This window comes from Pogoniulus pusillus, chromosome 16 (assembly GCF_015220805.1).
Source record: "Pogoniulus pusillus isolate bPogPus1 chromosome 16, bPogPus1.pri, whole genome shotgun sequence".
Lineage (NCBI taxonomy): Eukaryota > Metazoa > Chordata > Aves > Piciformes > Lybiidae > Pogoniulus > Pogoniulus pusillus.
Window position 1 is genome coordinate 8455618 of NC_087279.1, and position 18775 is coordinate 8474392.

At 46.8% G+C, this 18775-nt stretch overlaps 1 protein-coding gene across 6 annotated transcripts in view; it reads left to right on the forward strand.

Annotated features, from left to right (window-relative positions):
* EFCC1 (EF-hand and coiled-coil domain containing 1) overlaps positions 1-16250 on the forward strand; it is a 52330-nt gene extending 36080 nt beyond the window's left edge. Inside the window, exons 4-8 of one of the 6 annotated variants that reach the window (XM_064156314.1) lie at positions 4382-4517; positions 5876-6041; positions 10831-10989; positions 13911-13980; positions 15518-16250. In XM_064156314.1, coding sequence (XP_064012384.1) covers positions 4382-4517; positions 5876-6041; positions 10831-10989; positions 13911-13980; positions 15518-15651 — 665 coding nt within the window. In that variant the 3' untranslated portion in view covers positions 15652-16250. The other 5 variants (XM_064156316.1, XM_064156315.1, XM_064156317.1 and 2 more) reach the window with 5 other exon arrangements.
* Positions 16251-18775: the final 2525 nt, after the last annotated feature.

Genomic DNA, 18775 nt, shown 5'->3' on the forward strand with positions numbered 1-18775 from the left:
ACCCACCCTAACAAACCTTGAATCCTACACCTAAGCAAAAGCTTTCTGCTTCTCCTTCCCCATGTGATTTGATGTTTAATGAAAGCCTGAACATATCAGTTAAAGCTTCTCTCCCTAAGGTTCCACTCACCAAACCCCTGTTCCTGGCTTAAGAGTTTGCCTTTCTCTATAAATGAAACCTCAGAACTTCAGCTAAAATGATTTGCAAGGAAAACAGGTGTTTGAAGGAAAAATTGGATGTGACACTTTATGACATGGTCTGGGCATCATGGTAGTGTTAGGTCATAGGGTGGACTTGATGGTCTCAGAGGTCTATTCCAGCCTCAAGAATTCTCTGATTCTGTGAAACCATTTGCAGTTAATGCTCTGCACAGCCACACTCTTTGGAAACATTGTGGTTGCTGCAGTAACTCCAAAAGGTCCAGCCTGTTTAACAGACATAGCACTAACTGCTGCCACTACATCACACACTTGTGATTTCTTAGGGGGCTGCACAAAGAATTGCTTGAAGGTCTCCTAAAGCCGTGGGGTTTGCCAAGGCTGGATCTCACCATCCATGACCTCAGCTAGGCTTTGCAGAGCAGACACCATTATGAGGAGACAGCAATCTGGAGGTCATTTATCTGCTGTAAGGATGAGACACGCTTATGCCAGCCCTTGGAGAAGCCAAATATCTCTTTGGGTAGTGCCAGGTAGACAGCAAATGCAAAGTTTGCCTTACCTCCAGGGAATTTACTTTTCTTTTCAGACATACCTAGTCCAGAAAAAATAAAAACACTAAGCTGACATCAACTAGGTAAAAAGGCCAGAGAGATGCATTTAGTGAGCAGAAAAACAAGGTTTTAGGTGTGTGTTGAATGGAGCTGGCATGAAGCTGCTTGGGACCATGAAAAACAGTGACCTAGTAAATACAATTACCATTGTGACATGTTCTCCATGGGATTAGACTTATGAAATCAACCTGCTTTGCCAAATATCTCAATCAGACTTTCTGCCAGCTCAGAGACAGTTTGTGTCCAACCCACCCTACCTGCATTTCAACTGCAAATATCATTATAGAAGATTGCACTTCACAGACTCACAGACTGGTAGAGGTTGATAGGGACCTCTGAAGGTCATTGAGTCCAACCCCCCAGCCAGAGCAGGATCACCTAAAGCAGATCACACAGGAACATGTTCAGATGGGCCTTGAAAGTCTCCAGAGACAGAGACTCCACCATCTCTCTATGCAGCCTGCTCCAGAGCTCTGCCACTCTCACAGTAAAGAAATTCCTCCTCATGCTTACATAGAACTTCTTATGTTCAAGTTTATGCCTATTACCTCTTATCCTGTCATTGGGGACCATTGAGAAGAGTCTGGCCCCATCTTCCTCACACCCACACCTTAGATATTTGTAAACACTGAGGGTTGTTCCAAAGCTCATCCAACCCAGCCTTGAACAGCTCCAGGGAGGCGGCAGCCACAGCCTCCCGGGGCAACCAGTGCCAACATCTCACCACCTCCACTGTCAAGAATTTCTTCCTAATCTCCAGTCTCAATCTCCCCCTCTTCCAGCTCAAGTAATTTCCCTTCATCCTATTGCTGCAAGCACTTGTGAAAAGTCCCTTCCCCCAGCTTTCTTGTAGGCCTCCTTCTCCATTAGTTAGTTTCCAAATTAATGCCCAAATGTCACCAAAAGTACTCTGTGATTCTGCCAACAGAACTGTCTGGTTTGAATATTAGCTTACCAGAAGCATTTAAATAAAATACTGGCTTTACTTTTAAAAGAGATGCAGAAGAAGTTTTGCTTTTCCTTCTAGCTTCCAACCCCACTAATCACAGAGTAGTGGGGGTTGGGAAGGGCTTCCAGAGATCATTGAGTCCAAGTCCCCTGCCAGAGCAGCATCACCTAGCGTAGGTCACACAGGAACACACCCAAGTGGGATTTGAAAGTCTCCAGGGAAGGACACTCCACAGCCCCTCCAGGCAGCCTGTTCTAGGGCCTCAGCACCCTCACAGCAAAGTTTGTCCTCATGTTGAGGTGGAACTTGCTGGGTTCCAGTTTGTATCTCTGAAAAGAGACTGACCTATAAGGGGGTTGCAAACCACACTTTTTGCACACCCATTCAACCAGAGCAGAGGACATTGCCATGGAGGGAAGGAGGGAGAATTAATAAAAGCATTACGAGCATCTTGGATACCTTCTGAAGACCACTTGAGATCCATGTGCCTTTCCCTGCACTTTCAAAGCCCTCATCTGCATCTCTGCTACACCAGAGGCTGCAGTTAATTTCCTGGATTAACCATACCAGTGTGAAGCTCATCAAGGAATCCATCAGGTTGGGTGAGCAGTTCTCACAGCTGCCCCAAGAGCCATAAACTCTGATCGTTACCCTTTTGAACTCCTATGGCAAGAAAATAAACAATGGTAGGAGAAAAAAGTTCACTGCTAATACATCACCAATTGAAAATAGAAAGTCTTTGTGATTCGGCCATGCAGAGCCTCACAGGGAGAAAGTGCTGCTAATAAATTAGTTTGTACAGTGTGAAGGTTGCCATAAAAATGCAGACATTCATTCTCCCATCATTAAAGAGCAACGCTGCATGCAACTGAGCTTTGTTCCTGCTCAGGCAATCAATTATTGAATGTGATAACCTATAAATGAGGCACATGGAATGCTGCTGGAACGCAAATTGCATTAACAAACACATGCTGAGGGTTAACCAAACCCAAACCAAAACCACAGGCTTTTTGTCCTTTGTGGCTGAAAATAGACCTGAGCAAGGACTAAGCATGCTGTAGATGGAGAGCGAGAGGCTGCTGCAGCCGTGGGACGCGGCTGCCCTCTGAAGGGGATCTCGCTGCTGGCACAAGGCTGGGACCACACGAAAGTCCTAACAGAGACAGTGAAAAATGGTATTCCAGCTCCAGCTGCAGTGCTTCTGCCCTTGCAATCAGGCAGAAAGCAGTTTCCTGAGAGTCTCTGCTGGGTGACTCATCCCCTGCAGCCCCTTCTCCTGGGCTGAAGGGGCTAAATCTGCATAACATTTGTGATGCCACCTGAGGTCAAGTGCAGTTCCACGTTTCAAGATCTAACAGCATTTTTCTTGATCACTCTGCTAGAATTCATTACACCTGCTTAATCAACTGACAGCTATTATGGTAAACAATCCCAAATCATGTTGACATGGGCTTACCCTGATGGCAGCTCAAAATAAATGCTGGCAATAAAGCTGTGATCAGTGTTTTTCATGGACTCAATGGTTCAAAAGACTCCCAGTGAGTTACAAGCATCATAATAAGCCTCAAAGTCCCAGTAAATATCTTGCTGTAATCAAAAGGAGTTAAGAAGTCCCAGCAGTTATTATTTTGTGCTCAACAGGAGTTAAAAAAGTCACAGTAAATACCTTTTTTTTTTTCCTATGATAAAAAGCAATTTTTTAATCCCAGTAAATACATTTTTGGTGATCAAAAGGAGTTTTAACAACTCAGTAAATACCTTCTTGTGATAAAAAGGGATTTAAAGAGTAAGTATCTTCCTGGGATAAAAAGGAGTTTATAAGCCACAGCTCAAAAGGTCTTGAAATAGTCCATGGATGGAGAAGGTTCATTTATAAGTTAGGTAAATAAAACTATCAATAGATATTAGATAGCTGTGGGGCTGGTATTACATTTATACAATCAAATCCCATCCAAACCTAGTAAAGGAATGAAATAGACAACATTTATCTCACATTCCTGTACTGAATATCTGCTCAGCTGGTAGAATGACTCTGCAAAACAACCTCAGACAGCACAGTGGCTTCTCATTCCTCTTGAGAGGAACAGCAATTGCTCCCCTGGTCCTTCATCCCGACCTTTACATTAAAGTTACTTAAAGAATCAAAGGGAAAGAGCTATCAACTTACTCATGAGAGAGTGCTGAAGTGTTGGCAGGGATTCACAGAGCTCTTGTGGTTGAAAAAGGCCTCCAAGATCATTGAGTCCAACTCTCAACACCACCATGGCCACTAAACCATGTCCCCAGGTGCCACGGCCACACGTTTCTTGAACACCTCCCAGGATAGTGACTCCACCACCTCCCTGGGCAGCCTGTTCCAAGGCCTGACAGCAGCAAATAAACTTTTCCTAATCTGCAACCTAAACCTCCCCTGCCACAACTTGAAGCCTCTTCCTCTTGTCCTATCACTTGATGCGTCAGGATTCTACCTTGCTAACAGTCTTTGCTGACACTGCCCTAGCTCAGCTTTAAACCCTTTCCATGGCTGCTGTAGGCCCCCCATGCTCTTTTGCTGAGTTTTTAAGATCTCCTTTTGTCTCAGCCCCAGGAGTTTGACTGAGTTGCTGCGGGGCAGCAGGGGAAAATGGTTGTGTTGTCACTAAGGGGTTGGTTTCTCCAGCAGAGGATCAGCTGTTTCGCTCTGTGGAGGGCCAGGCTGCCTCTGATGAAGAGGAAGAGAAGTGGGGAGGAGACCAGCCATCCCAGGTGGACCAAATGAAGAAGATCCTGGCCAAGCTTCCTTGCTGTGGCAGTGGGTAGGTTTCAGAGTTAATGTGATTTTAGCCCTTTGCAGAGATCACACAGAGTTGTACAGAATCCTAGCATGGTGGGGTTGGAAGATCATCCAGTCCAACTCCCTGATAAGGCAGGGGCACCCACAGCAGCTTGCCCAGGCTAACAATGGCCAGGGGCATTTGGAATCTCTCCAGAGAAGGAGACTCCACAACCTCTCTGGGCAGCCTGCTCCAGGGCTCCAGCAACCTCACACCAAAACAGTTTCTCCTCATGTTCACATGGAACCTCCTCAGTTCCAGTTTTTGTCCATTGCCCTTTGGTCTTGTTGAGCCTGGCCCCACCCTCTTGCCTTTCACCCTTTAGCTCTTACTGTACATTGACCAGATCCCCTCTGGGGCTGCTCTTCTCATGCTCAACAGCCTCAGGGCTCTCAGCCTTCCTTCCTCACAATGATGCTCCAGGCCCCTCTGCATCCTTGTAGCTTCTGTTCCAGTAGTTCCCTGCCTCTCTTGAACTGAGAAGCCCAGAACTGGAATCAAATGTGGCCTCCGTAGGGCAAAGTAGAGGGGGAGGAGAACCTCCCTTGACTAGATACACTTTTCTTAATGCACCCCAGGGGACCATTGGCCCTCTTGGCCACAAGAGCACATTGGTAGCTCATGGTGAACTTGTCTACCAGCACTATTGGCTCCTCTCTGTAGGGCTGCTTTCTAGGAGGTCAACCCCTCACCTGTACTAGCGCAGGATATTGTTGCTCTGCTGGTGCTAGAGCCTACACTTGCCCTGGTTGAACTTCCTGAGGTTCTGTTCCACCCAACTCTCTGGTGCAGCCAGGTCTCACTGAATGGCAGCACAGTCTCATGGGTGTCAGTTTGCTATTACCAGCAAGCTTGATGAAGATGCTGAACAAGACTGGACCTAGTCCTGACCCCCAAAGGACTGATCTGCAGGCACCATGGCTTCAGCAAGAAGTGGTGGTAGTGCATGGCAAAATCAGCTACCCCTTTGGCCATCCAGCCCAGCTTCTGGGAGAAAACCATGATGGATCATAGAATGAAGCAGGTTGGAAGAGACCTCCAAGCTCATCCAGTCCAACCTAGCACCCAGCCCTATCCAATCAACCAGACCATGGCACCAAGTGCCTCATCCAGTCTTTGCTTGAACACCTCCAGGGATGGCAACTCCACCACCTCCCTGAGCAGCCCATTCCAATGGCAAATCACTCTCTCTGTGTGCTATTCCCATCTAAGCCTAATCAAGACACTAATTTGTGATCTGTGCTGTCAGGAGCTTTGCAGGTAAACTGCCTTGTACAAACACAGACCTTCTCTGTGAGCTTAGACTAACTGCTTGTTTTTCCTTTTCGATGTATATGTAGATGTGATGAAAAAACGTGGAAGAAGCTGAGGTCTTACTTGGACACCACCAGTCCTGATGGCCATGAAAGAGCCCCTGCAGAGCTTACCGAGAGAATCACAGAGCTAACCCAGCAGCTTGAGCTTAAAGGGCACGAGGTGATAAAACTGGAAACAAATATGGAAGAGGTAAGAGGTGCCAAGCAGCACGTGGAGGAGCTGGCTGGGTACCTTTGAGTAGCTGCATGTACATGCACGTGCTCTTGTATTTTATTCCGACCGTTCCATGCTCTGTTGCTGATGTTTCTCACTGTGCTGTTAGTTTGTCAGCTCAAACATCTCCTGCTTTGCTGTAGCATCCACACTGCTAGTGTGGTTCCCACCCAAAACTCTGTTTGTGTGGAGGATGAGATGCATAGCAGACACAGGCTCTTCACACACTAGCCTCTAGTTAAATGATTGAAGATATTCACTGATGCTAGGTTTGGGATGATAGAACAGCAGAGCAAAGTGCCACACATTAACCATAGGGTTACTGCAGGTAGGACAAAGGAGGGGATCCTGCCCCTCTACTCTGTTCTGCCAAGACTCCACCTGCAGTACTGTGTCCAGTTCTGGTGCCCTCAACACAAGACAGACATGGAACTGCTGGGAGGGGATCCAGAGGAAGCCACAAAGATGATCAGAACGCTGGAGAACCTCTCCTATGGGCCAGGCTGAGGCAGTTGGGGCAGTTCAGCCTGGGGAATAGCAGACTCTGGGGAAATGTTACAGCAGCCTTCCAGTACCTGAAGTGGGCTACAGGAGAGCTGGGTAGGAACTTTTTACAAAGTCATGGAGTGATAGGACAATGGGAAATGGATTGAAGCTTGAGGAGGGCAGATTTAGACTGGAGATTAGGAAGAAACTCTTTAAAGTGAGGGTGGTGAGACACTGGAACAGGTTGCCCAGGGAGGTCACGGTGTTGAGGTGTTCAGAGTCAGGCTGGATAGGACCCTGAGCACCCTGATCTAATGAGAGCACCAACCCCATGGCAGGGGGTTGGAACTAGATGACCTTTAAGGTTTCTTTCAACCTAAACCCTTCCATGATTCCTCTGGGAACACCCAGCTTCTCTAGGAAAAAAACCCTCCAGCTGACTGAGATTCAGGGACTCACTGTTCTGGAACCCCTCACAGGAGCTACCAGTTTACTCTTTCTGCTTCTCAGGCTTAGACCAAGATATTTATAAATAAACCCAAAATCAGTCCTTGTGCTTAGCAGCACATTCAGCTTTTCTTCATCAGAAGCTGGAAGCAGAGGAGCTCAAAGCCTTACTGCATTATGCTTGAAAACTTCAGCCATGGCTGGGCACAGATCTAAATGCCAGCATCACATGTATGGCTTTGGTCTGCTCTGTCTTAAAGTTCAGTTAGGGCTTGTTCAGTGTTTTATGATTACTGATAGCAATCAGTAAGCTATTTAAAGAGTAAAAGAAACAACTTCTCCACATGTTGCCATTCTTTGAGTTTTGTTATTTCCTATCATTTCCCCCTTTGGCTAAAGTAAAGAGAAAATAAATTTAAAACCAGAATAAAATCCTACTTGTGTAATACATGAGTTGCAGTATTCAATACATACTCTCAGAGAGCAAGACAAAGCTTCCTTCTAGGCTGCTTAACACCAGCCCACATTAAAATCTCCATTTATTCTTTTATCTGCAGGAAGGAGCTACCTTCCTCTATGCAGAGAATCATTAAGGTTGGAAAAGATCTCTAAGATTCATCAAGTCCAACCTTCTACCCAGCACCATGTGCCAAACTGCCACATCCACATGTTTCTTGAACAGCTCCAGGGATGGAGACTCCACCACCTCCCTGGGCAGCCTCTTCCACTGCCTGACCACTCTTTCAAGACAGAATTTTTTCCTGATATCCAACCTAATCCTCTCCTGACAGAACTTTAGGCCATCTCCTCTTGGGAGTAGAGACTAACACTGGCCTCACTACAAGCTTCTTTCAAGTAACTGTAGAGAGCAATGAGGTCTCCTCTCAGTCTCCACTCCAGACTAGGCAATCCCAGCTCCCTCAGCCACCTCTCACCAGCCCTGTTCTCCAAACCCCTCACCAGCTTCACTGCCCTTCTCTGGACACCCTCCAGCACCTCAATGTCTTTCTTACACTGCAGTACCCAGACTGGAGCCAGTACTCAAGGTGTGGCCTCAGCAATGCTGAGTGCCAGTTCTCTTCCTTTTTTTCCCCCCATTCAGAGGTGCTCATCTTCCTCTGCAGTATCATATTGCCTTCCTAATCTCTGCTGATGGATATTAGTTCTGTGCACCTTGTTCTGCAGAGCACCATTATCAATAGATTAATACAGGATTCCAGGACAGAAGTGACATCTGTTGCTCTTGATTTAATGACAAGCAGGGAGGTGAAGCAGACATAGTGCCAGCTCGCTGCGCCATGAATTTAAATCAGCAGGATGAATCATCCTGAGCCTGCTAGAAATCTGTTCTTAAGCCCTCTCACTTGCATTTAGCCAGCCTTTCTGTCTTCTCTGCAGCTGCAGGTATTTTCTGAATGCCACAAAACAAAGAAGGAAGCCACTCCTTTCCAAAAAGGTTCCTGTAATTAACACTAATTGTGGAAAGCTAATTGTGCTCCTTACAACTCCCTGAGAAGAGGTTGGAGGCAGGGGGGAGTTGGTCTCTTCTCCCTAGTGATAGGATGAGAGGAGGCGACCTCAGGTTTCATCAGGGCAGGTTTAGGTTGGACATCAGAAGACATCTTCCCTGAAAGGGTTCTCAAAGCCTGGGAGGTGACTGAATCCCCATCCCTGCAGGGGAAAGAGGCAGAGCTGTGGTGCTGAGGGCCATAATTTAGCCACAGCTCTGGCTGAGTTAGAGAATGGTTGGGGTGCATTATCTTTTCCAGCCACAACAATTGTATGATTCTAACAAATAAAGCAGCAGGAACCCTGATGACCTGACAAAACTACCTTATCCATGTCTCTATATACTTCTAGTCGGAGCTGCTCAATGCTAAACAGCTAACAACAAAGCTCACAAATACCAAACTCAGCAGTTTTGTAGCAAGAGCCACACTCCCAAACACCAATTAATAACTGCTTCAGCCTAAGATTTTTCAAACCAAGGGATAAAAAAGTTCTGGGAACTGTCACACCTAGAAAGTGTCAGGACCTGGAGATAATGGAGAAACCACGAGTGACTTCTAAAAATAAAGTGACAGGCTGCTAAGTGGTAGTGTTCCAAAGAAATGCCAATTAGTTTCTAGATAAGCTTGCACACAAACTGCCAGCTTAATTAAAAAGACAATTAGTTTATGACCTGCCATACAGGGGCACATGGAAAGTGCATCCTAATAGCAGGCACCTGATAGCAAGCAGAAGTTGCTTAGAGAAAAGCAATGAGGATTTAGCTCTTGCTGGTACTCAGCTGCTTCCCAGTGCACCAAGGACAGACATCTCCAGCTGGATGCTGGGTAGAGTGTTGCATTTAATGGCCAGTAGCAGAGTTAACTTTACCACTAATGTTTCTTTCTTTAAAGGTATCCATGCTTTTGGTATCTCAGGGCAAGGACTTCCACATACTGGTTAGAAAGGAGAGGATTTGGTTTCATTAGCTTTTAATTCTGCTGCCTGATCAGCCACTGTCACCTCGGGGTTGTGCTTGGAAATCAGCAAATGATCTTTACTTTGTGATTTTACAGCTTTTTACTGCCAGACATTCTCCTTAGTTACCACCATTCCTAGTCTGCCTCTACCCCCTTGCAATGAAAACCATCACTGTTATTCTCTTCAAATTGTGCTGTCCCTGTGAATGACAAGAACTGAAAATGTGCTTCATATTCCAGTGCAAGTGCTGCAGGGAGTAAGAGAATCATTTGGGTTGGAAAAGGCCTTTAAGATCACCAGGTCCAACCATGACCTCATCATTGCAGCCTACCACTAAACTGTGACACTCAGCACCACATTTCCATGGCTTTTAAATCTCTCCAGAGAAGGAGACTCTACAACCTTTCTGGGCAGCCTGCCCCAGGGCTCACAGCAAAGAAACTTGTCCTCATGTTCAGATGGAGCCTCCTGGGTTCCAGTTTGTGCCTGTTGCTGGACACCTCTGAAAAGGGTATGGCTCCTGTCAGCTCTTGCTGAGCATTGATCAGATCCCCTCTGGGGTTGCTCTTCTCCAGGCTTTACAGCCCCAGAGCTCTCAGCCTTTCCTTCTCACAGAGGTGCTCCAAGGTTTGTAGTGACAGGACAGGAGCAATGGCTTTGAGCTGCAAGAGGGGAGGCTTAGACTGGAGATTAGGAAGACATTATTTCCAGTGAGGGTAGAGAGACACTAGAACAGGCTGCCCAGAGAGACTTGTGGATGCCCCCTCCTTGGAAGTGTTCAAGGCCAGGTTTGGTGTCCCTGCCCACAGCAGGGGGTAAGAAGTAGGTGATCTTTAAGGTCCCTTCCAACTCAAATCATTCATGATGAAAGTACTTAAATTAGCAAATTGCCTTCTTGTTTCACTTATTGTACAGATGGTTGGATGGGACTCTGAGCATGCTGGCCTAGTTGCAGATGTCCCTGCTGACTGCAGTGGGGCTGCATCAGATGATCTTGAAAGATCCTTCCCAACCCAAACTGTCTGTGATTGATATGTAGGAGTTGCAAGCCAAAGATGTGAGGACATTGGTGAGGACATGCACATCAGTTCTGCTTCACTGAAGATGACAGGGATGCAAAAGGTTAGAAAACATGCTAGGATTTAAAACTTCTGACTGATCTGCTGGCAGCCAGCAGCAAAGGAGCTGCCACTATGCACAAAAGAGCAATGTATGCATTTCCTAGCAACTACTGGGTCTCTACTGCCCATGGCACCTTAGGGAAATGTACCTTGTTCCAAAGGAATCTGCTGGAGCGAACTGCAGTTGCTGGGGGAGAAAGTGAAAAGCTGCAGTGCTTCTGATTTCCTGTGTCATTGTCCAGATGAAAGGCCCTTTGCTAGGGGAACTGCAGCAGAAGGTGGAGGAGACTGAGCTGCTGAAGATGGAGCTGCAGATGTTGGAGACTGAGAGAGTTAGGCTGTCACTGGTGGAAGAAAAGCTCGTGGATGTCTTACAGCTTCTTCAACAGCTTCGAGACTTGGTATGGTAAAAAAAGGCAGCCCAGAGACTTAAAGCTGGTTTGGGGAATGTCCTTTTCACACTTTAAAAAGTATGTTTACACCTCCTACTAAGTACAAAGTCCTTTACTCCAGGACACGTTTGGACATGTGTTTTCCCTGAGAGCTGCCCAGTGATTGCAGAAAACCTTTCAATCCCTAGGACTGACTTTCTAAAAGTATCCTAGTGATATCCTGGGGTCTAGAGCTCCAAGCTCTCTTTATCCTCTAAACAAAAACATAGAGGAAACAAGGAAAACAAAAATGCTTTCAATCAGAAAGATTCTAGAAGGTTATTTTTTCCTTCTAGAAGAGGACCTTTTGTTTATCTGCATCCTAATACAATGCTGAGTCAAGGGACAAACTCCCTTCCTAATTCACCAGAAAGTAATTTTTGGTAAGAAGTTTCTTTCCCAATTAATAATCCAACTCTGGATTTATAAAAGCTGAAGCAGTAACATCCCAGAGGTACAGGGCCAGTGTGGCAGTTCAGGCCTTTAAACCAAAATCAGATCCTATCTCCTGCTGGGCAATGCTGATGGTAAGGGCTGGCCAAAAGATGGGCCAAGTGCATAATGTGTAGGACATGGAGTGCTTCAGGGGCTGCACTGGATTGCTAGGAACTAATTTCTTTGATAGTGTCTGAGGGTTCTCTCCAGTTTCCAGCAAAGCCTTGCCTGATGTGTGTGAGATGAGAATGCCTCCTCAGATGGTCACTTTGTTAGAAGTATGCCTGTGTTCTGGTGATGACTCTAGGGGAAAAGTGCAGTGTCTCTTCATTTGGTATCTTATTTTAGCACTTGACATGGAAATTCTGCTTTCATGTTGCCAGTGTGACACATGCAGCAGTAAAGCAGCAAAGGGTTCATCTAGTACAGGCCATGACTGGCATCAGGCATAGTTTGCTCTTCTGTGTCAAGACTTCAAGATGCCATTCACTGGTCAGTTGTATCACTGCAAATGATTTCTGCTGAGGAGATAATTCATCACACACTGTGCCATGTTGCAGGGATAATAGCAGTTAATGCCAGTCCTTGCTGGCACCATGCCATCATGTGCTGCCAGCTCCCACAGCGCTGGTACAGCTGCCAACAAGCAAGAGCATGTACAGTATTCCCAGTGGAGCTCAGCAAGCATCTCCCAAATCCCTGCTGGGGTATGCTTTGGACAAAGGCAAGCTCATTCCTCAGCAGCTGTGGGTTCAGGTGCCACCTCCCCAGCATGCTCACCTTCATGTTTTCAATATCCCAAGCATCTCATTTGCACCAGAAGCTACCACAAAGCAGTGACTGTCCAGAGGCAAAGGCACATCCCATTGGGCCTGTTGAACCCCAGGGCTGTGTGGCTCTGGTCAGGGTAATCCCAGCACACCGCTTCTCACCACACCTCAGTCCCCACTGGGGTAGACAAGCAGAAAGCAGACGACCAGTCAGCAGGGCCAGCTCTGCCTGGGCTGGTGGGAGGCACAGCCTCCTTCTGCCAGAACATCTTCTGTCTATTTTCACTTCTTGAAGCTGTAACAAGAACAAGCTGTCCCTGCAGATCCGGGTGCTCCAAGTGCTAATTAAACTGATTGCAAGACCATCTCCCAGCAAGCAGACATTAGTGTCTGGATGCAAATGAAAGGGGTTTGTTTTTCCAGACACATTATGTAATGTCCCAGGAGGTTTCTAACATTAAAAGACCTTTCAGACCCTAAGTAGCTTTTCCAGTCCTCTCGCTGTGGCTAACATTCCTTACACCCGAGGGTATAACCAACAGTGGGCACAACACACACAAGCTCTTCCAATTTCTCTGTACCTAAAGTGGTTTTAAATGATTCATACAACAGCTGGGGCTGAGCAGCCTCTCTGAGATCACAAGATCACACCACAAAGTCTGCTTGATCACCTTTCAACACAAGCAGAAGGCTGACCAAGCTTTTGTGGTGCATGCTCTGCTTACACTCTCTGCCACCTAGGTTTCTTCAGGAACAACTTCTGCAAAAGTCTGTGTTTTCCACTGAATAATCATTGGCACCTTGTAGTAGCCTTCCAGTACCTGAAGGAGGCCTACGGGAAGGCTGGGGAGGGACTACTTACAAGGTCTTGTAAATAGTCCCTCATTGCTGTCTACAACTACCTGAAAGGAGGCTGCAGCCAGGTGGGGGTTGGTCTCTTCTGCCAGGCAACCAGCAATAGGACAAAGGGACACAGTCTCAAGTTGTACTGGGGGAGGTCTAGGCTGGATGTTAGGAGGAAGTTCTTCACAGAGAGAGTGATTGGCATTGGAATGGGCTGCCCAGGGAGGTGGTGGAGTGGCTGTCCCTGGAGGAGTTCAAGAGAAGACTGCATGAGGCACTTGGTGCCATGGTCTAGTTGACTGGCTAGGGCTGGGTGATAGGTTGGACTGGACGAGCTTCCAACCTGGTTGATTCTATGATGGGACAAGCAGTAATGGGTTTAAACTGGAAGAGGGGACATTTAAACTGGATGTTAGGAAGAAGTTATTTACAGTGAGGGTGGTGAGACACTGGCACAGGTTGCCCAGGGAAGCTGTGGATGCTCCCTCCCTGGAGGTGTTCAAGACCAGGTTGGATGAGCAACCTGTTCTAGTGGGAGATGTCCTTACCTGTGGCAGGGGGTTGGAACTGTCTGAGCTTTGAGGTCACTTCCAACCTAAACCATTCTGTGATTCTATGATTATTCCTCTTTCTAAAGGCACATTAAAGAATCACAGCCCTCCACAAGCTGCTTTGAGCAGTATCTCAGATAAAAGTCCTTGAAAATAAACCCACTGTCCAATCTGGTGTCAGCAGGATGCGGTTTCAGATGGGTTTAATTTTCACCTGCCCATGGGTTGTGTTGCATCTCTGTAAAGAGGTGAAGGCTCTCTCTGAGCTGTAACATTGTTTTGTTTTTTAAAGAACGTGTCTAAGCGAGCCTTGGGGAAAATCTTGCTGAGCACTTTGGAATCCTGCCGTGACCCCCAACCTGGTAAGAGAACAAATCACCTGCAAAGAGCAGGAGGCAGCAGAAGTGTGGCCTTTGGGGCAAGCCACTGGATAATGAGCAGATGAGAAGGGGAAAAAAAATAGGTCAAATACTGGGAGACTGCCTAGGGAGAATGAAGCATGATGCAAGATTACCTATAGGAAGGGATGCTCTCTAGTCTGTGACACATCAGGAACACACCCAGGGCTTCTTTTAGCCAAATTTAAATCAGAATTTGGCCTTAGGGGAACAATTCAGTATCCCACTTAATGTCTGTAGGGCTGCAGTGATAGGAGAACATGGAAAATGCAGCTAAGCACATGAGGCACCTGTTTACCAGGTTTGCTGTTGTGTTCCTCTGCTGCACCCAAGCAAGATGCACAAAGGAGTCTTGCTGTAAGAAAACCAGCTCAAACCTGCCTGCTCCTCTAGTAATAGCTTTTTGTGTTCCTCTCAAGAAAATTAAACCTGCCAACTCCTTTCCCCTGACAATAGTCTGATGTGCCAGAGCTGCCTTTGCAGGACCCACACGAGGCTCACAGCCTGGAGGTTTAGGTTTGATTACTTTGTTCCTATTAGCAGAGCATTTGTACTTACCTTCAAGAAATGAACATCCTGTGCTCAGCCTAAGAAAATAGCTTGGAGGGGCTTTTAATAGAGAGACAGCAGTCAAAAGTTCTAAAAGAGTGGATGTGGCCTGAGGGCTTAATTGTGGAGAGTATTATTAACAGTGAGTTAAGGAGACTAATGCACAAACCCTTCTGGGTTCTGCAGTTGCAAAGCCTTGTTGTTAGCTGTGTCCAGCCATCCAGGGCACAGGCAGCCCAGAGCTAAGCTGTGCTGCTCCACTCAGGCTGCAGAGGAAGAAAAGGGAAAGACAGGCCTCTGTTGATCCCAGGAAATCAACACAGAGAGAAACCATCTCTGAGGCTTAGGTCAGATGTTCTCCTGGTGAGAACAAGAGACTAGTAGTTTCCACAGCACACAAGTGTCCAGAAGGTGCGAGCACTTACCCTGCACAGGAAGCCTGTCTTCAGTGGTGCTGCTGAACCAGCCTTCCCCTCTAACTGCAGCATAGCTTCCCAAAACCACCCTAACAGTTGAGGTGACCTCTGTCCCTTCTGCATCACCATTTCCATGAACCATCTTTTCTGCTTCTGAACTCCTGCCTGTGCTCGGTACGACTTAAGCAGCTTCCCTAAGTCTTTGTAATCAGGCATCTCCTTCCTCTTTGAGAAGACTAAGTGGATGGTTGGACTGGCAGCTCCTTGTTGAGAGCTGGAATAGTCTTTGTTCACTGAAGTGTATCAGAACTCAGTGGGGCTGTGCATGTAGCAAGAGACCTAGGAAACAGTCCTTGAACCCAGTTCCACTCCCATTTTTGTAGGGATAGGAACTCATCATTTGGTCTCCATGTTTGGATGTTTGAAATTAATGACTTGACCTGGCCCCTGTGAAGAAGAGAGCTTGTGATACCTTTGGTGAACTGCAACCTTCTGTCTTTGTCCAGATGATAACAGATGCAATTTTCTTTCAAAAGGAAAAGCCCACCTCTTCAAAGTCCTAGATACTCTCCACCAGGAGCTGACAGCCTGTGAACTCTTACAGAGCCAGCCTCCAGAGAAGGCCCAAAGCCACCAGTCCTTGTCCAACCCACTGGTCATCTCCTGCTGAGCAGCAGTGCCAGCTACAACTGCACCACCAGCTGAGCAGTGGTCCTCAGTCATCCAGGGGCTGCTTCTGAGAGAACAGGACTTGTCCAAGACAGCAGAGCCCAGTAATGGATAAGTCAGGCACGGAAACAAAGGTTTGGTGCGTCTGGGAGGAGCAGTGGCTCCTCAACCACCATCACAGCATTCACACGACCTGAGGATTCCCCAGCAACATTTCTGACCCAAGCCTGACCATCCTGGCACCATGGCACTCTGACTCTGCTGGGTAACCGAATAAAAAGCATTCCAAATACACTGACCTGACCTCTTTACAGCTCTGGTGGGTGCTGCCTGGGCACAGTTTGCAGCTCTTTTGACACATGGATTCAGAAGCAAAAGGCAGCCTGTGTGTTACCACTGGTGAATAAAAGGGTGACAGACTGTGTTATGAGAATACACAGGGGTGTGTGCCAGGAGTGCTTAAGGGCTCCTGTATAAGCTGTGTTTGTGTGTTCTGTATTTCTGATTCAGTTATTCACCTTATTTAACTCCAAAGTTAGATTTGCTACTGCTCTGCTGAATTTTCTCTTTGCAATTATAGAGATGCCTTAGAAATCTGCAGCTGTCTTTCCTGTCTTTTCTTTTAATGTCAAATCCACATTAAAAGTTACATTTAACTGCTTGGTAAAGGTACAAACCTCATTCCCTGGCTCTCGGGGAAAGGAAAGGTGAAAAAAGTCACTTTGCAGCAGCTGCTGCTGCTGTCGCATTAGCAACCACCACACGCAGGGCAACAAAGCTGGTGGAGAGTGTGAAGAACAGGTCTTGTGAGGAAAGTGGGGTGTTTAGCCTGGAGAAAAGGATGCTGAAAGAGAACATTGCACTCTCCACCACTCTCTGGAAGGAGGTAGGAGCCAGATGGGGACTGGTCTCTGGTCCTTAGTAACAAGTGATAGAACAGAAGGAATTGGCCTGAAGTTGTGCCAGGGGAGGTTTAGGCTGGACATGAGAAGAAGCTGCTTCACTGAAAGGGTTCTCAAACACTGTCACAGGCTGCCCAGGGAGGTGGTCAAATCCCCATTGTTGGAGGTGTTTCCAGGAGACAGAGCTGTGGTGCTGAGGGCCATGGTTTAGCTCCAGCCTTGGCAGAGTTAGAGACTGGTTGGGGTGGATGATCTTAAAGGGCTGATTCCCTTATTTACTGCATCCACTCTATAGATACCCATGGGGTTGTGCATTAGATACCCTTCTACAGACTTTGAGACTGCCATGCTGATTATATAGTAACTTACTTCACCACTGAGTTAACACTCCCCTTTCTGAGATATTTCTAGAAATCTAAACTATTAAGCAACTTGATGCCCTCATGACAACAGGGAGCAGGAGCAATTCAGCTTATCTGAGCAGCAGTGACCTGCAACTGGAAACCAGAAAGTGACACTGGAAACAAACTCGTATTGAGGAAGAGGCAAATGAGATAAAGGGAAACTTCTGTAGATTTAACAGACATCAGAAGCAGCAAAATCCTATCTGTCCAGTTCAGATACTATATTTATTTCTTTAAGACATGCCTCTGTCAGAATAACTTTTGACACAATAGCTTAGGCTCATTAACCTTATAATAATAAAGGTCAATTATTTTAACTCCCCAAAGTAATTAATATGGAGCAAGTCAGACTTGCTGGATTTCCATTAAGAAGAATCTGCTCTTTAGGATAGATCAAGAAACAGTTCTCAGTCTCTCCTTGCTGGAAGTCTGAGGCAAAGCACAGCACTCCACTTTGAAAGACCTTCTGTTGTGCCCTTAGCATTGATTTTTTTTCCCTTAAATACTTTCACCTTCATGTTTTATACTGAGCCTGCCAGCAGTGTTGCTGGGGCTGCTAAATATTTCATGGGAAGCTGTAATAAACAGGTGATTTTAAATCAATGCAACTGAGATACTTCTCTCTCTGCCTCAAAAGCAGATGGGCTTCTACAGCTCGATTTGCTGTGTGGACCATGTTCAAAAGGGCTGTGTAATAATCCTAGGAAGCAAACAAAAGCCTCTAGGTTTTCTTCAAGACCCAGGTCCTTAAGTTAGTTGATTACTGCAGATTTCAGCTACCTGCTTGTTGGTTTGTTTTGTTTTTGCCATTCTGGCTGTTGGATTTGTTCCCAGATGAACAGCAAACTGAAATACCTAATGAAGTCTCATTAACAGCTTCACCATACTTCAAACAGCAGCACAGGAGCTGTCATTACCCACATTGCTGACTGCATAATAAACTGCTCCCTTGGAGAACTGCAGCAGTCCTCACAGTAACACACTCTGCAACTGCTCATCCAGCACACACATGGAATCATAAAACCATAGAATCACATTGGAAGTGACCTCCAGAGATCATTAAGTCCAACACCATTGCAAGAGGAGGGTCACCTAGGGATGGTAACAGGAACATGTCCTGGTGGGTCTTGAAAGTCTCCAGAGAAGGAGGCTCTGCAAACTTTGGGCAGTCTGCTCCAGGGCTCCAGCACCCTCACACCACATTTTTTCCTGATGTTGACACAGAATTGTCAAGGCTGGAAGGGACCTCAAGGATCATCTAGTTCCAACCCCCCTGCCATGGGCAGGGACACCTCACACTAGACACACACACCTCACACTGCATCTCTGTCCTTCCCTCAAGCCAGCTGAAGCTCTCTGCCCCTCAGTGAGGTGTCCATATGCTGTCCACCAACTGCCACTACTGCTCCAGGCCAATCTGTTCAATGGCTGTGGACATCCTGGGGACACCAAGAGAGGCACTGTGCTGGCAATGGCCTCAGCATGACAGAGCAGCAGAAATTCCTTGTGTCCCCCTGACACTTTTCTGATCAGTATCTGTCACTCAGGACAAAAGTATTAACACCATACCTGGAATGAGAGGCTCAGGTTCTCAGAAGAGATCATCCTTGGCAAACTTGAAATCCAGCTGCTCCTTCATCCTTGGAGCTGAGCATTGATCAGATCCCCTCCGGGGCTGCTCTTCTCCAGGCTCTGCAGCCCCAGCATTTCCTCCTGACAGAGATGCTCCAGGCCCCTCAGCAGCTTTGGAGCCTCTGCTGGCCTCTCTCCAGTAGTTCCCCAACTCTCTTGAACTGGAGAGCCCAGAACTGTACCCAGT